Genomic DNA, 17275 nt, shown 5'->3' with positions numbered 1-17275 from the left:
TGTGCCTTGAATCTGAGACCATCTGAAACGCCTCTGGTATTGACAGATCCGTCCAGTAAATAACAACCACTCCATTAAAATGACAGTAATCGATGCTAGCTCAATTACCAACAATTCACTAATACAGACCATTATAAACCAATAGTACTTAACCTTTAGAGTATAAAGTGACTGTCAGCATCAATAGACAGACACATATAGCATCATATTACTGATACAGTCTACCAGACTAAACTGACACAACATTTTTGTTTTAATAATTAGAAATGCATAGCCATTTTAAATGTTCTCTCAGAAGCAGTCCATGATTAAACTTATATATACACTGTAAAAAAAAAAGAGAAAGTTTTCTAGTGACTGATCACATCTAAGATTTTTAGTTGGCCAAATTGAATTTCTGTGAATTAAATTGCATCCATTCACAGAAATTCAATTTGGCCAACTGAAAAATGTTCATGTGGCCAGTCACTAGAAAATTTTCAATTGGAGAGGCCGGACATTTTTTACAGTGTAACTTCTATTAACCATTTGCAGTTTTGATCACAAATAAAGCAGCATTTTTTATCATCTGTTTGGTTGTTGATTTTCAACAATCTCTCATCTAGAGTATACAGTATTCCACCTAATCTCTGTTTAAAGCGTACTAAAGCTTCTACCAGGAGTGGGGTTCGAACCCACGAGGACATTTGTCCATTGGATCTTAAGTCCAACGCCTTAACCACTCGGCCATCCTGGTCTGGAAAGCTTTAATATATATATTTAGTTAACTTGTTTATGTGAACAGGTTCCACGTAACAGGGTTATAATGCATTTAATTAACATTGTTTATCTCAGTAAACCTAAGTTTATTACATAAGGTTAATTCAATGCCATGTGATTGAATCAGGTTAACATTCTTAATTTTAAACATTCAAAACTATTAAAGGCACAATATGTAAGATCTTTAATATGGTTTAGACAAGGGAACAACTGTTTGGAGACATTCATCAACAGAAAACAAATTATTGAACAGTAATACAGCATTTTGTCCGTCATATAATATGTTTTAAAATGAATTGCATGCCATTTAGCAAAACAAGCCATCCAGCATTTATTAATATGATATTCTAATATCGATCTAGCTCACTGCAGTGTGCAACAAGTGTCTCACAGCAGCCGCGGAGCGAACGCAGAGTAACGTCATAACATGTCAACACACTCAAATGTATGCAATATGATAAAACAACGCTGCGTTACCTCACATACACTTGAGCGGGAGAAGCGGGAGAAGCGGGAGAAGCGGGAGAAGCGGGAGAAGCGGGAGAAGCGGGAGAAGCGGGAGAAGCGGGAGAAGCGGGAGAAGCGGAAGCTTGGCATAATGCTCTATGCTCGTCTCTCATTAGCAATCGCTTCAGCGGCCTCGTTCAGTTCCCACAGCACTCGTCCTGCTCTGCTTCAAACTACAGTAACATTAATAATCTCATCCATGAACATGATTTCTGCCCGTCCCGTCCCGATTCTTTTCCACCGGCTGTGAGGTGAAGATGACAACTCCCAAGATTCTGCGCTCAAACTTGGCGTCATCAAACTACTTGCCTTTAAGTTCAATTATACTAAAATTAATATAAAACAAAACAAGTAATCCAGTTTAATTGATTAGTTTATTTAGTGATTGCATTCAACCATTTTACAACCTATCTATGAAAACCTTTTATAAATTCTTTACTCTGTAAAGACTCTTATTGTTAGGCGTTAGCCAGAAGATGGTTTGATTACATCCATGGCATGCCCAAAGTAGATGTTTTTATTATTATTATTAAAACAATTTTTAATTGCTGTTAGCGGGTCCTCGCCCCAAGCACATGCTCTACACTTCAGCACAATGGTAACCTCCAAGAACAACATAGCAGAAACTCTTTTAAATATAAACATAAAAGAACGTAAAACATGAACAAGTCTCCCCTTTTTTTTCATCTTGATGAAAAAACACATAAAATAACATCTTATTTCAACATTTACTCTACCTATCCAGCCCCGTGCAAAGCATGATTGGAAGGGGAAATCCTGTTCCTAGTTTCTATAATGCTATTTCAATCATTTATGTACACTCAACTCAAATGGATTAAGTAAAGTGGCTGAAAAGAGTCATGTTGAATTAACTTCATGTTCTTCTTTACTTCACTTGAACAAGCATCAAATGTTATTTTTGGCCTACTTAATTGAAACATGTTCTTTGAACATGAAAATATTGAGTTGAGCCAAAATGCATCTGTTTCAAGTCAGTTTAACACAATGCAAATCCGAGAGCTCTCTGACCCCTCCATAGACAGCAATTTAATTAACACTTCCAAGGCCCGGAAAGGTAGTAAAGACATAGTTAAAATAGTTCATGTTTTGTGCCAAAAACAAACAAAAATAATGACTTTATGCAACAATTTGTAATTATGCTGTTTACATTGTACACTAAAAAAAAATTATTTATGATGCTCCACACTAAAAAAAATGGTGTTGGATTTACATGAATAAATCATGTACATCGGTTCCACATGATTCAATTAAGTTAAACAAACATAATTTGTTCACATAATTTCAACATAACGGATTTAAGTAATTTTTAAGTAACCGAATTGAGTAGTCTCACAATGATTTTAATATGGCTCCCTAACAACAGTGGTGCACATGGGGGCTTGAGACCCTGCGTCTTTAATCAAAACACATGTTTATTTTTGTATATTTTTGTTGTCACTTGACTGATCCATAACACAGTACTCAGTAGCTTTCATTATATTTGCCAGTAATAGGACATCATATATGTGCTCAGTGTGAAATGATCTTTAATGACATGTGCTGAGTCAGTCCACACCCTAAGCAATCGCTCCGCTCTTCTCCACTATGGTAACCAAGTGTAATTTAAATGGTTCGAATAATTCCAACATAATTAAACATTAAACACTAATAAACAATATAAAGTCTCCCCCTTTTTCTCATTTTGCCCAAAAACACATAAAATAACACTTAATTTCAACAATTTTACTCTAGTCGTCAAGTCCCAAGCAAAGCATGCTGGGAACTACAGTTTCAGCAAAAATCATTTTCGAGTACTTAGTTGGTTCACATTCACCCCAAATAATTTAATCTAGTAGATTGCACATTTTAGAGAATTACATTAATCGAAAGCAATGAAATCATGATTAGAAGAGAAACACAAATTTGTTGCGTAGATCACAAATAATACGATTAAGTAAATTGGACAACATGTGTTTTCCTGTTTTTTCAGTGCATCCATCCATCCATCATCTTCCACTTATCCGGGGCCGGGTCGCGGGGGCAACAGTCTAAGCAGAGATGCCCAGACTTCCCTCTCCCTAGCCACTTCCTCCAGCTCTTCCGGGAGAACCCCGAGGCGTTCCCAGGCCAGCCGGGAGACATAGTCTCTCCAGCGTGTCCTAGGTCTTCCCCGGGGCCTCCTCCCGGTGGGACGTGCCTGGAACACATCCCTGGGAAGGCGTCCAGGAGGCAGCCGAAATAGCAACCCGTTCTCACTCCCAAGGCGTCAAATTCCGACGCATGGTCAAGTGCTTTTCGCGTCACAATAAAGACGCTAAAGGTACCCCTAGGCGTCACTATATCGACGCGCTGAGTGCTCCGTTCATTTCAATGAGAAACCTTTGGCGTCAGAAACAGACGCGTTGGGCATGGGAAAGTTATCGTCATGATGATCATATATTGGGTTATGATTTTGCCATTATGACATGTTGGACTGTGATTCTCAATTTAATCAGCCAGCATCATTTTATTTACGCTATCTAGACACGTTTTAACATGTAACCCAACCCCATTCCATCCCTAAACCTACCCATTTGTGTGGGATATAAAACGCAGATATAACAGGCAGAGTCGACTGCATGCACAATTTATTCAAAAAGTACAAATATTCCAAATATTCCGAGGCCAAGCGATTGATTTGTGTGAAGGAAATCCCCAAAAGCGATCAGCGTCTCCATCCGCAGAAGATCACGAACACATTAAATTTCAAATATTGCCGCCCGTTACGTCAGGTTTCATAGTGAAATTGCATTGGCTCTCGTATGTCTCATGACCAATTGCGTCATTACGTCAGCTTTGATTGTAAAATGTCATTGGTTCTCATGTGTCTTGTGACCGAATGCGTCATGCTAAAGAGGCGTGTGTATTATTTGAATTATATATGAATGTGTGCGTTCACGGAGTGGCGGGATCATCATCTCAGCGATTAAAACATTAAGATCAACTCTGTTCTTTACATAAAGACATCGTGGGACTTCAGAAGACTTGGAATGCAACATGAGTTAATACTTTTATACTGTTTTGGGTCAGTTTTTGCAATAAATAGATGTGACTGTACTTGTATTTGCCTGTTATGTGTTTTATATTGTTTAGAAGTGGGTAGGTTTAGGGTAGGAGTTGGGTTAGCAGCTCCAAAATATAAAAGTAACCTTTAAATATGAATAAAATATGAACAAAATCATGTCTGCTTTTACAAATGCAAAGAATAACATGCGTCTTGATCTGACGCATTGGGTAAACAACTGAAATGAATGGAGCACCCAGCGCGTCGACATAGTGACGCCTAGGGGTGACTTTAGCGTCTTCGATGTGACGCGGAAGGCACTTGACCATGCTTCGGAATTTGACGCCTTGGGAGTGAGAATGGGTTGGAAATAGATGCCCGAGCCACCTCAGCTGGTTCCTCTCGATGTGGAGGAGCAGCGGCTCTACTCTGAGCTCCTCCCGAGTGACCGAGCTTCTCACCCTATCTCTAAGGGAGCGCCCAGCCACCCTACGGAGAAAGCTCATTTCGGCCGCCTGTATCCGTGATCTTGTCCTTTCGGTCATGACCCACAGCTCATGACCATAGGTGAGAGTAGGAACGTAGATTGACCGGTAAATCGAGAGCTTTGCCTTACAGCTCAGCTCCTTCTTCACCACGACAGACCGGTACATCGACTGTATTACTGCAGAAGCTGCACCGATCCTGTCTGTCAATCTCCTGTTCCATCCTTCCCTCACTCTTGAACAAGACCCCAAGATACCTGAACTCCTCCACTTGAGGCAGGAACTCTCCACCAACCTGAAGTGGGCAATCCACCCTTTTCCGACTGAGAACCATGGCCTCGGACTTGGAGGTGCTGATTCTCATCCCAGCCGCTTCACACTCGACTGCAAACCGTCCCAGTGCACGCTGAAGTTCCTGGTCTGAGGAGGCCAACATGACAACATCATCCCCAAAAAGCAGCGACGAAATCGTATATGGTCCCCAAACCGGACACTCTCCGGCCCCATGGCTGCGCCTAGAAATTCTGTCCATAAAAATTATGAACAGAACCGGTGACAAAGGGCAGCCGTGCCGGAGTCCAACATGCACCGGGAACAGGTCTGACTTACTGCCGGCAATGCGAACCAAGCTCTTGCTCCGGTCGTACAGGGACCGGACAGCCCTAAGCAGGGGGCTGCCGACCCCATACTCCCAGAGCACCCTCCACAGGATGCCACGAGGAACACAGTCGAAAGCCTTCTCCAAATTCACAAAACACATGTGGACTGGTTGAGCAAACTCCCATGAACCCCCCAGCACCCTGGAAAGGGTATAGAGCTGGTCCAGTGTTCCACGACCGGGACGAAAACCACACTGTTCCTCCTGAATCCGAGGTTCCACTATCGGCTGAACTCTCCTCTCCAGTACCCTGGCATAGACTTTCCCGGGGAGGCTGAGAAGTGTGATCCCCCTATAGTTGGAACACACTCTCCGGTCCCCCTTCTTGAAAATAGGGACCACCACCCCGGTCTGCCAGTCCAGAGGTACTGTCCCCAACCGCCATGCAATGTTGCAGAGGCGTGTCAGCCAAGACAGCCCCACAACATCCAGAGACTTGAGGTACTCAGGGCGGATCTCATCCACCCCTGGTGCCTTGCCACCGAGGAACTTTTTAACTACCTCGATGACTTCAGCCCAGATGATGGACGAGTCCTTCTTCGAGTCCCCAGCCACTGCTTCCTCAACGGAAGACATGTCGGTGGGATTGAGGAGATCCTCGAAGTATTCCTTCCACCGCCCGACGATATCCCCAGTTGAGGTCAACAGGTGCCCATCTCCACTGTAAACAGTGTTGGTAGGGCACTGCTTCCCCCTCCTGAGGCATCGAAACGGGTGCCAGAATCTCTTCGAGGCCAACCGATAGTCTTTCTCCATGGCCTCACAAACTCCTCCCAGGCCCGATTTTTTGCCTCCACGATTTCCCGGGCTGCAGTCCGCTTGGCCTGCCGGTACCTGTCAGCTGCCTCCGGAGTCCCACAAGCCATCCAGGCCCGATAGGACTCCTTCTTCAACTTGACGGCATCCCTTACTTCCGGTGTCCACCACCGGGTTCGGGGATTGCCGCCTCGACAGGCACCGGAGACCTTACATCCACAGCTTCGAGCGGCCGCATCGACAATGGAGGTGGAGAACATGGTCCACTCTGACTCAATATCTCCAGACTCCCTCGGGATCCGGTCAAAGCTCTGCCGGAGGTGGGAGTTGAAGATCTCTCTGACAGGGGGCTCGGCCAAACATTCCCAACAGACCCTAACAGTACGTTTGGGTCTGCCGAGTCTGTCCAGCTTCCTCCCCCGCCATCGGATCCAACTCACCACAAGGTGGTGATCAGTTGACAGCTCCGCCCCTCTCTTCACCCGAGTGTCCAAGACATATGGCCGAAGGTCTGATGACACGACCACAAAGTCAATCATCGACCTCCGGCCTAGGGTGTCCTGGTGCCACATGCACTGATGGACACCCTTATGCTTGAACATGGTGTTCTTTATGGACAAACCGTGGCTAGCACAGAAATCCAATAACAGAACACCGCTCAGGTTCAGATCAGGGGGCTGTTCCTCCCAATCACGCCCCTCCAGGTGTCACTGTCACTGCCCACGTGGGCGTTGAAGTCCCCCAGTAGAACGATGGAGTCTCCAGTCGGAGCACTTTCCAGCACCCCTCCCAGAGACTCCAAGAGGGCCGGGTACTCCGCACTGCTGTTCGGGCCGTAGGCACAAACGACAGTGAGAGACCTATCCCCGACTCGAAGGTGCAGGGAGGCGACCCTCTCGTTCACCGGGGTGAACTCCAACACATGGCGGCTGAGCTGGGGGGCTATAAGCAAACCCACTCCAGCCCTCCGCCTCTCACCATGGGCAACTCCAGAGTGGTAGAGAGTCCAGCCTCTCTCAAGAAGTGTGGTTCCAGAGCCCAAGCTGTGCGTGAAGGTGAGCCCGACTATCTCTAGTCGGTACCTCTCGACCTCCCGCACAAGCTCAGGCTCCTTCCCCGCCAATGAGGTGACATTCCACATCCCTAAAGCCAGATTCCGTGTCCAGAGATCGGGTCGTCTGGGGCCTCGCCCTCGACTGTCGCCTGATCCACTATGCACCGGCCCCTTACGCTCCCTCCTGCAGATGGTGAGCCCACAGGAGGGTGGCTCCACGTGACTCCTTCCGGCTGAGCCCGGCCGGACCCAATGGGGGGAGGCCCGGCCACCAGACGCTCGCATACGAGCCCCAACCCCGGGCCTGGCTCCAGGGTGGGGCCCCGGCTGCACCATGCCGGGTGACGTGACGGTCCTTGCTGTAGTTGTCATCATAAAGGGTTTGTGAACTGTTCTTAGTCTGGCCCGTCACCAAGGACCTGTTTGCCTTGGGAGACCCTACCAGGGGCATACAGCCCCAGACAACATAGCACCCAGGATCATTCGGGTACTCAAACCTCTCCACCACGATAAGGTGACAGTTCAAGGAGAGGGATTTATGATGCTGTTCACTTTATTTAAGCAATTCATCTTGATTTAACACCATTATATAAGGTTTCTGGTTCAAATGTAATTGATTCATGTTAAACTGACTTAAAACCGTTACTCTTTGACATAACTTGATGTTTTCATTTTGAAATAACATGTTTCAATCAAGTAACCCAAAGAAATAAGACTTTCACTTTCCATCATGCTTTGCAAAGGGGCTGAATTCGGAGAGTAAATGTTTAAATAAAGTGCAATTTGATGCATTTTTAACAAGATGAGAAAATTGAGAGACTTTTTAATGCTTAATGTTTTATGTTGGTATTTAAAAAGTTTGTGTTATGTTAGTGTTTTTGGAGGTTACCATTGTGGTGAAGTGTAGAGCATGTGCTTGGGGTGAGGACAATAACTATTAAAGTTGTTTTAATAATAAAAAAAATACTAATCTGGGCATGCTATGGATGTAAAAAAACCATCTTCTGGCTAGCAAATCAAATCTTGTAAAAGGTTTTGTAAATGCACTAATCTTTGAATTAATGTAATTAAATCATGGAAAGGATTTCCATGTGATTAAATGGCTTTCTTTCAGCATTAAGCACTTTTGTTAGGCTAACTTAAATAATTTAGTTGGTCCAAAACATTGCAAATTAGTTGGGCTGACACTATTAAATTAAGCTGTGCCTAACCATAGTAAATAAGTTGAATCAACCTTAATAAATTAAGTTGACCCAACGTAAGTACATTCAATTGGAATAACAGAATTGCATAATGCTGAAATAAAGCAAGTTAATCATGTGGAAATACTTTCCATGATTTTTTTATGTTCATTCAAAGAGTTATTTTTTTGAGTGTAAATACAGTGCAGAGATTCCTAGTTCTACATCAGAACACTCGCTCACCATTGGCTAGCTCCTGCGTCAGCATCACATGCATGCGTCGTCGTGCTCAACAGCATCGGCCAATGGTAAGCCAGTGTTCTGACATAGAACTAGAAGCGCTGCACTGCGGTAACAACGTAAACAGCGTAGGACACTGACATAGACGAGAAGAAATTGTTAAATAAAGTTATTTTTGTAGGTTTTTGTTTGCACACAAAAAGTATACTCGTCACTTCATAACATTAAGTTTGAACCACTGGAGTCACATGGACTATTTTAATGATGTCTTTACCTTTGTGGGCCTTGAAAGTGTTCATTAAATTGCAGTCTATTGAGGGGTCAGAGAGCTCTCGGATTTCATCAAGAATATCTTCATTTGTGTTCCGAAGATGAACAAAGGTCTTACGACATGAGGAACGACACGAGGGTGAGTATTTAATGACACAATTTTTTTTTTTGGGTGAACTAAGCCTTTAATCGTCACATTTGATCGGATTGATTTTTCACAGTGGAGTAAAACCACCTGTCACTGGATGGATCTGGATATTCTGGATAATGAAACCTAAAGGCAATGACACATTTTCAATATAAAATCTTCTCACCCAAAAATGTTAGAAAATAATTAACAAAATAAAATAAAAAAATATGTGGATGATGTGATGAAAGGCAATTGGAGGAGCAAAGTCAACAATTCTAAAATAGAGCAATGTTAATAAATTAATCACAAAAAATAATTATAAATGACAAATATTGGTTAAACATTATGTTTTATATTAGTTGCTTCCCTCTTACAATTAATCACTGTACGCAATACACCAAGCATTTCGGTCTAAATCACACAACATACTTTAAATGATGTTTTATAAGCATTTTTTGACATTTATAGGCTATGTCTGTTTATGAACCTGCTTTCTATGCTCCTATTGTGTAATCTTACAGTCTGTTCCACCAGATATATTCAACAATGAATGAAAACTGTGTCGACCAACCCCTGTGCCAATCCTGCTCTTCCCTGCAAAATCCCTAGAATTGGCTCAGTGTTTTTACCAATGTTGTTTTCAATTATTCACATTTATCAGACGACATGTCCTCTCCCCTGTATCATCTGCCCCTGTTTAACCAACTAAAAATAGATTGTTTTCTCATATGAAATATTAATGCATCGAGCGTGCTTTTGTCTACAAAAGCGTGAGCCAAAAGTAGCTTACCTCTACAAAATCCCACACATCTCTGAAAAGATCAGCATTTCTCCACATGCATTTCACAAACAGATGCTTATATATTCAGCTGTGAAATTAGGTTACGTTTTAAAGTCAATCCGACAGTGCGCGCTGCACGCATCAGTGGAAGCGCGAGCGTGTGAGTGTGTGTTGACTTCAGTCTGTCGAGTCTGCGTTGAGCAGATTCACTGTTTGAGGAGTTCCAGGGATATTTCGTGTTTCTTGGGTCATCACAAAGTGACTTTAATATGACTGTTCTACATCTGTGTTTTTTCGCGACTTTTTGGAGAGCTGTAAGTATTTCATCTTAAACATTTTCTTCATATTTAGCTATACAGTGACCACTGGCTATATAAAACTAATTAGCCTAAAATAGCCTACTATAACCAATTAGCCTTTCAGAATGTACAGAACTTGCCTCCCTTTCTCAGATTTCTGCAAACAATTGAGTTATGCGGATCTGTCAGAATACATTTAACGATTATGACAATATGTTTACGAAGACGTCCAGAAAAAAAGCTAAAGGAGTCGTATTGGAATTTCCTGCATGACATTGAATCTATAATTCTGTGCAAACACGTATCCTTTTTTTCCATTGGATATATATTTATCAGTAGGAAAAGTGCAACTGTATCATTCTTATTTCATCACATTAGGGGGGAGACCGGGGATGGTTGTAAAAATTTTTACCTTTCTTTCTATATCTTAGAGTACTTTTAAGCCAGTGTGTTCAAAATGTGATTTAAACTAGTTACAAGTGTCTGCTATTAAATTACATAGCTATTATTTTCTCAACACAAACAGAAAATGCATGGTTTAGTTTTAAACACGAGGAGTGAAATGTTACAATTCACCCCATAGCCTGGGTTAGTTGTAATACCCTGGGGTGAGATGTATGATATCCACCGGGGTGATATGTAACACAATGAAATAAGGATTATGACAAAAAAAATATTTTGAAAGCTTTTTATTCAACACTGACTGACAATATAACTGTCAGTCATCTCAGTCATAGTAATTGACCATAATAAATTGAACTTGAACACAAACATTGTGTGTAAGCACGTTTGTTACTGTAAGTCATAGTATTGGCCATAGTAAAATATTGAAATTGACCACTTGAACGTGTGTGTGTGTGTGTGTGTGTGTGTGTGTGTGTGTGTGTGTGTGTGTGTGTGTGTGTGTGTAAGGTGTTAGTCCCCATCTTTGTGTTAGACCCTCTTTCCACTGTGGTAGCCTACTCTTGGAAGTTCAGCTGAACCCTTCTCTTCTGACATCCTCCTCTTTCTACAGAATCTGTACAAGGTTACATGGCAAATGCCATACAACTTTGCCACAGATCTTATAGACTTTCCCATTTCTTTTACACCATCTGATGCTCTCTTCAAAATCATGAGAGACACCCCTCTGTCTGTCCTTCTCTTCCAAGACCTAGGCATACTGAAATTCGAATAAAAAATAAATAGATTCAACAAAATATTCTTGGGGTAGGTTGTAACATTTCATTATTGTTACAACTAACCCAGAGTCATGTAGGCATGAACTAGCTCACCTTACAGCTAACAGCTAAAACATTAGCACTAACAATTTGCATGAAAAATATATACACAGACACACAATAAACATAATTTACATTTGATGAGTTTAACTACAAAGCAGAAATTCCCATAACAAAAATAAAAAAAGTAAAAAAAGTAACTTTCTTAGCTCAAACTCTCACTAGCATCTGCTATGTCTGCCACAGAGCACTACTTTTTCACATGTGGAATAAGGACTAAAATGAGCATGTGTGAAGTGAATCAGGTGATTTGTAACTAGTTCCTGATTGGACAGATTGGAGTTGTTACAACTGACCCGTGTTACAACCATCCCCGGTCTCCCCCTACGCTTTTGGATAGACTTCAATGATAGGCTAATCGAAACACATTCCTTCTCTTTTTTTTGTGGTCTAGTGTCTTATTTTTAGGGAAAAAAATGTCTGGGAAAAAATGTTGACAAGTGGGACTTTATGTAAGTCAGGATTTGGCAAGATGGGAAGAACGACGTATTTGAAATCAATTCACAGTTTTGCATTACTTTAAAAAGCTGGTATGAACCAATGCCACCTGTACTCTGACAATGCTGGCTAATGGATTCACAATTCTTTTCCTCATCAGGTGCATGTTATCCATCCAGATTGTGCTATTATCTCCCAGTTTATACAAGACAAAAAGGTCTGCATCCAGATTAGGACGAGAGAGATGAAGAACCAGTCCCAACAAGCAGGTTGTAGGCTACTGATGAAACATTACACTATCATACTGATGAAAAATGCATATGTGTGTGTGTGTGTTCCTGTTTTTCTATCCTGGTGGGGACTTCAACCTGAATGCAATGCACCTAAATTGAGGTCCCCATGAGAAAACAAGCTTATAAATCATACAGAATGAGTGTTTTTTTTGTTGTTGTTTTTTTATGTAAAAATGCAGAAAGTTTTGTGTGAATGGTAGGTTTAGGGGTAGGGGTAGTGTAAGGGGATAGAATATACAGTTTGTACAGTATAAAAAACATTACGTCTATGAAGAGTTTCCACAAAGATTGTGGACCACACACACACACACACACACACACACACACACACACACACACACACACACACACACACACACACACACACACACACACACACACACACGCACACACACACATACACGTCTGGTTCACTATCTTTGTGGACCACACACACACACACACACACACACACACATACATACACGTCTGGTTCACTAAGATAGTGAACCAGACGTGTGTGTGTGGTCCAGGTAAACCTATACATGGCAATAGTACAAAGATGTCAATATCTAAAATTCATGTTTGGTCCCCATGAGGAAAACAGCTTATGAATCAGACTAAATTATGTTTTTTGAAATGGTAAAAATGCAGAAAGTTTTCTGTAATGGGTAGGTTTAGGGGATACAATATACAGTTTGTACAGTATAAAAATCATTATGTCTATGGAAAGTCCCCATAAAACATGAAAACACAACATGCGTGTGTGTGTGTGTATGGCCTGGTTAACTAAATATGAAATATGCAGAAATTTAACCATGTTACTTTAATTGAATAAAGTAAGGGAAAGGAAGGAAACATCCTAGTTTTAGTCTCAGCAGAACTACAGCACATGTTAGACGTGCATGGTTTTCGACTACAGAGCAATTCTGTAGTGTCATTTTAATGGATTAATACTAATATTGAAGCGTTGTCCTTTCTAATAGGATTTTAATTGTTAAATAACATACAGACAGTGTGAAAACAGCTAAGCACTGTGGGAAATATCCCCGCAAAAGCTCTTTAGACCAGTCAAGCATAATCTCTGAAGTGACTTGCAGTGTTATTGTTCATTTGAAATGATTTTCGATTGGGGTTCTGATTAAATTCCTCCCTAAGTTCTATGAATAGAACTTCGTTGAATGAGATTCATGCAGACAGACGTTCAACCCACAGGACATATGATAATTATGTTACGTGGCAGCCTAAACCTCCGGAGATCTGTGTTCTTATAACTTGACAATGCGTGAGTGGAAAAGGAGATTGCGTGAAATGGTGTTCTTGCAGTTTCCTGCAGCACATGTTCCGATATATGATTTATTTGAGCTTTCCTCAAACAAGCTGAATTTAATCAAATTAATTACATATTTTGCAAATCACAATTCATCTTGTACATCAACATTTCCTGAAAAAAATCTCCAAATAAGTGTGTTGGGGCTATTGTCACACGACAAGTTTTTGAATTCAGTCTGCAGTATTTTTATATTGCTGATCCCTGTACACAGACCGTCAGTCTGACTAACTGTGACCGGCAGACTTTAAAAGGACATGTCTTCCCCTCAGCAGGGACATAAAGATGCAAAGCTGTCTATGTCTTTAAGGCAAAATGCAGTATTCTCTTCATTAAGCTTACAAACAGGGTTTTCCAGTCTGATTGATTCATAAAACCTTTATAAGATTGTATGATGCTATGATGCACTTTGCCTTTGTTAACAATGGTTCACTGATCTTAAAAATATAATCAAGCCACCAGAACCCATCTAACAAGCAAGACAGAGCAGGACTCCGGAGGGGACTCTGGAGCGGACTTTGGCTGGCAAACAGTGTCGGAGGAAGCCAGCCGAGAAGTGTACACCAGGACCATCGGACTTGGGACCACTGGAGTCAGGTCCTCCAGGACCACTGGACTTTGGACCACCAGAGTCAGTTCCTCCAGGGCCACTGGATTTGGGATCACTGGAGTCAGGTCCTCCAGGACCACCAGACTTGTGACCACAGGAGTCAGGTACTCCAGGACCACTGGACATGGAACCACTGGAGTCAGTTCCTGCAGAACCATCGGACTTGGTACAACTGAAGTCGGGTCCTCCAGGACCATCAGACTTGGGACCACCGGAGTCAGGTACTCCAGGACCACTGGACATGGAACCACTGGAGTCAGGTCCTCCAGGACCATCAGACTTGGTACAACTGAAGTTGGGTCCTTCAGGACCATCAGACTTGGGACCACCGGAGTCAGGTACTCCGGGACAACTGGACTTGGGACCACTGGAGTCAAGTGCTCCAGGACCATCGGACTTGGGACCACTGGACTTGGTACCACATCGGACTTGAGACCATGGGAGTCAGGTCCTCCAGGACCACAGGAGTCAGGTCCTCCAGGACCATCAGACTTGGGACCACCGGAGTGAGGCACCCCAGGACCCTCGGACTTGGGACCACTGGACTTGGGCCACAGGAGTCAGGTCCTCCAGGACCATCAGACTTGGGACCACCGGAGTGAGGCACCCCAGGACCCTCGGACTTGGGACCACTGGACTTGGGCCACAGGAGTCAGGTCCTTCAGGACCACCAGACTTGTGACCACAGGAGTCAGGTACTCCAGGACCACTGGACATGGAACCACTGGAGTCAGGTCCTCCAGGACCATCAGACTTGGGACCAATTGAGTCAGGTCCTCCAGGGCCACTGTATTTGGGACCACTGGAGTCAGGTCCTCCAGGACCACCAGACTTGTGACCACAGAAGTCAGGTACTCCAGGACCACTGGACTTGGAACCACCGGAGTCAGGTCCTCCAGGACCATCAGACTTGGGACCATCGGAGTGAGGCACCCCAGGACCATCGGACTTGGGACCACTGGACTTGGGCCACAGGAGTCAGGTCCTCCAGGACCACTGGACTTGTGACCAATGGAGTCAGGTCCTCCAGGACCATCGGACTTGGGACCAATGGAGTCAGGTCATCCAGGACCACTGGACTTGGGACCACCAGAGTCAGTTCCTCCAGGGCCACTGGATTTGGGACCACTGGAGTAGGGTCCTCTCTGTGGGTGGCAGATTAGGCGTATCTGTTCGTCCTCCTCCGATCGTCATTGGACGACTGGGCCTCCACTGAATGAAAGGAAGAATCAAGGGACAGTCAGTGTGAGAAGACCTCATGCTGCATGGAGACTCTGACTCCCCACGACAATGTAAATAATGCACAAAGTCCCAAAATGGCAGCCTTATAGGCTTAATTGTCTAAAAAAAATTGTCATTAAATTGAGAAAGCATCTTCCAAATAATATCAATGCAACCATGTATATCTGCCAAGTGTCTGAAATCTGTTGAAGACTTGCAATTGCACAAAGCATATTCATGAGTTAATTTGCAAGACAGCCATGCCCTGAATGTATTTTACCTTGTTTTTTTTCCTCAAAGTATTGTGATACTGCCAAACTGAGAATAAAAAATTAATGTTGCTATGAATAGCCATAGACATCTAGGTCATTCTGCAACAGAGGTCTTGAGTGTCTTAAAGGCACAGTTATACAATAACCTTTCCCATTCTTTGATTGTTCCAACTTTACATAATTTTAATAGCATGAATGCATGCAAATGTTCACTAGTGAACAGAAGCTTACTGAACTTTCAAAACTAGATGAATGTCCAGCTAATGAATATTCAGTTACATCATGTTAAGGACACTGATAGTTGTCAAAAATGTGCATTTACTTGGGGTCTGTATATGCCTTTAGGCAGCAACCAGAACAAATATTTTACATGCAGATGGATGAGCAGTCAACAAGAGTTCATCCAATGCAATCACTGATCTGCATATGTTAGCGTGACAAATTACTGTTGCTAGACTTGTTATAAATGAACCCTGTCTATAAAATAATATGGGCTGACTGTGACTGGGCAAACTGGTGCTCTGTTAATGTAGATGGATCAATCACTAGCTCACTTGAATCATTCGGTGTCATTCAAACTATTTGGAAACTTCTGACTTTGAAAATATTGGTAAGAAGGGACAGAAGAGTGATGGAATGAATTTAACATACTGTATTGTCAACAGCTTTTGTTAGACTTATTTTGAGTATGCCATGACAGTTCCTCTGTATGTCTCAGGATGTGGGACAGATTGGGATGGGATCCGCTGCTGGCATACAGCCAATTCGGGACAACTCATTAATGTGTCCTGTTCGGAAGTCTTCAAGCATATCTCTAACACTCAAGGTCAGATCTATCTATCTATCTATCTATCTATCTATCTATCTATCTATCTATCTATCTATCTATCTATCTATCTATCTATCTATCTATCTATCTATCTATCTATCTATCTATCTATCTATCTATCTATCTATCTATCTATCTATCTATCTATCTATCTATCTATCTATCTATCTATCTATCTATCTATCTATCTATCTATCATCTGTCTGTCTGTCTGTCTGTCTGTCTGTCTGTCTGTCTGTCTGTCCGTCCGTCCGTCCGTCCGTCCGTCCGTCCGTCCGTCCGTCTGCCTGTCTGTCTGTCTGTCTACAGTTGCAAGAAAAAGTATGTGAACCGCATGCAGAATCTGGGAAAATGTGAATAATTTTAACTAAATAAGAGAGATCATACAAAATGCAAGTTATTTTTTATTTAGTGCTGTCCTGAATAAGATATTTTACATAAAAAATGTTTACATAAAGTCCACAAGACAAAAAATTGCTGCATTTATTAAAATGACCCCGTTCAAAAGTTTATGAACCATTGATTCTCAATACTGTGTGTCGTTCCCTGGATGATTCACGGCTGTTTTTTTGTTTTGTGATGGCTCTTCTTGAGTCTCTTGTTTGTCCTGAGCAGTTAAACTGCCCAACGTTCTTCAGAAAAATCCCCCAGGTCCTGCAAATTATTCAGTTTTCCAGCATCTTTTGCATATTTTAATCCTCTCCAGCAGTGACTGTATGATTTTGAGATCCATCTTTTCACACTGAGGACGATTGAGGAACTCAAACACAACTACTAAAAAAGGTTGAAACATTCACTGATGCTCCAGAAGGAAACACGATGCATTACAGTTTTTCTCAGTCGCTTTGGTACATTTCTCA

General features: G+C 42.5%; 1 protein-coding gene across 1 annotated transcript in view; it reads left to right on the top strand.

Moving 5' to 3' along the window:
- Positions 1-1213: 1213 nt before the first annotated feature.
- The window catches only part of ghrhra (growth hormone releasing hormone receptor a), a gene marked incomplete at its 5' end in the record, with an annotated part of 37419 nt that continues 21357 nt past the window's right edge, over positions 1214-17275 (top strand). The window contains 3 exons of the mRNA XM_079820488.1: positions 1214-1352; positions 12061-12150; positions 16305-16412. Coding sequence (XP_079676614.1) covers positions 1214-1352; positions 12061-12150; positions 16305-16412 — 337 coding nt within the window. The remainder of the gene's footprint in view (positions 1353-12060; positions 12151-16304; positions 16413-17275) is intronic.

The sequence above is a fragment of the Gobio gobio genome (assembly GCF_949357685.1).
Source record: "Gobio gobio genome assembly, chromosome: 6".
Lineage (NCBI taxonomy): Eukaryota > Metazoa > Chordata > Actinopteri > Cypriniformes > Gobionidae > Gobio > Gobio gobio.
The sequence above is the reverse complement of the archived record's forward strand: the minus strand, read 5'-3'. Positions and strand labels throughout refer to the sequence as shown.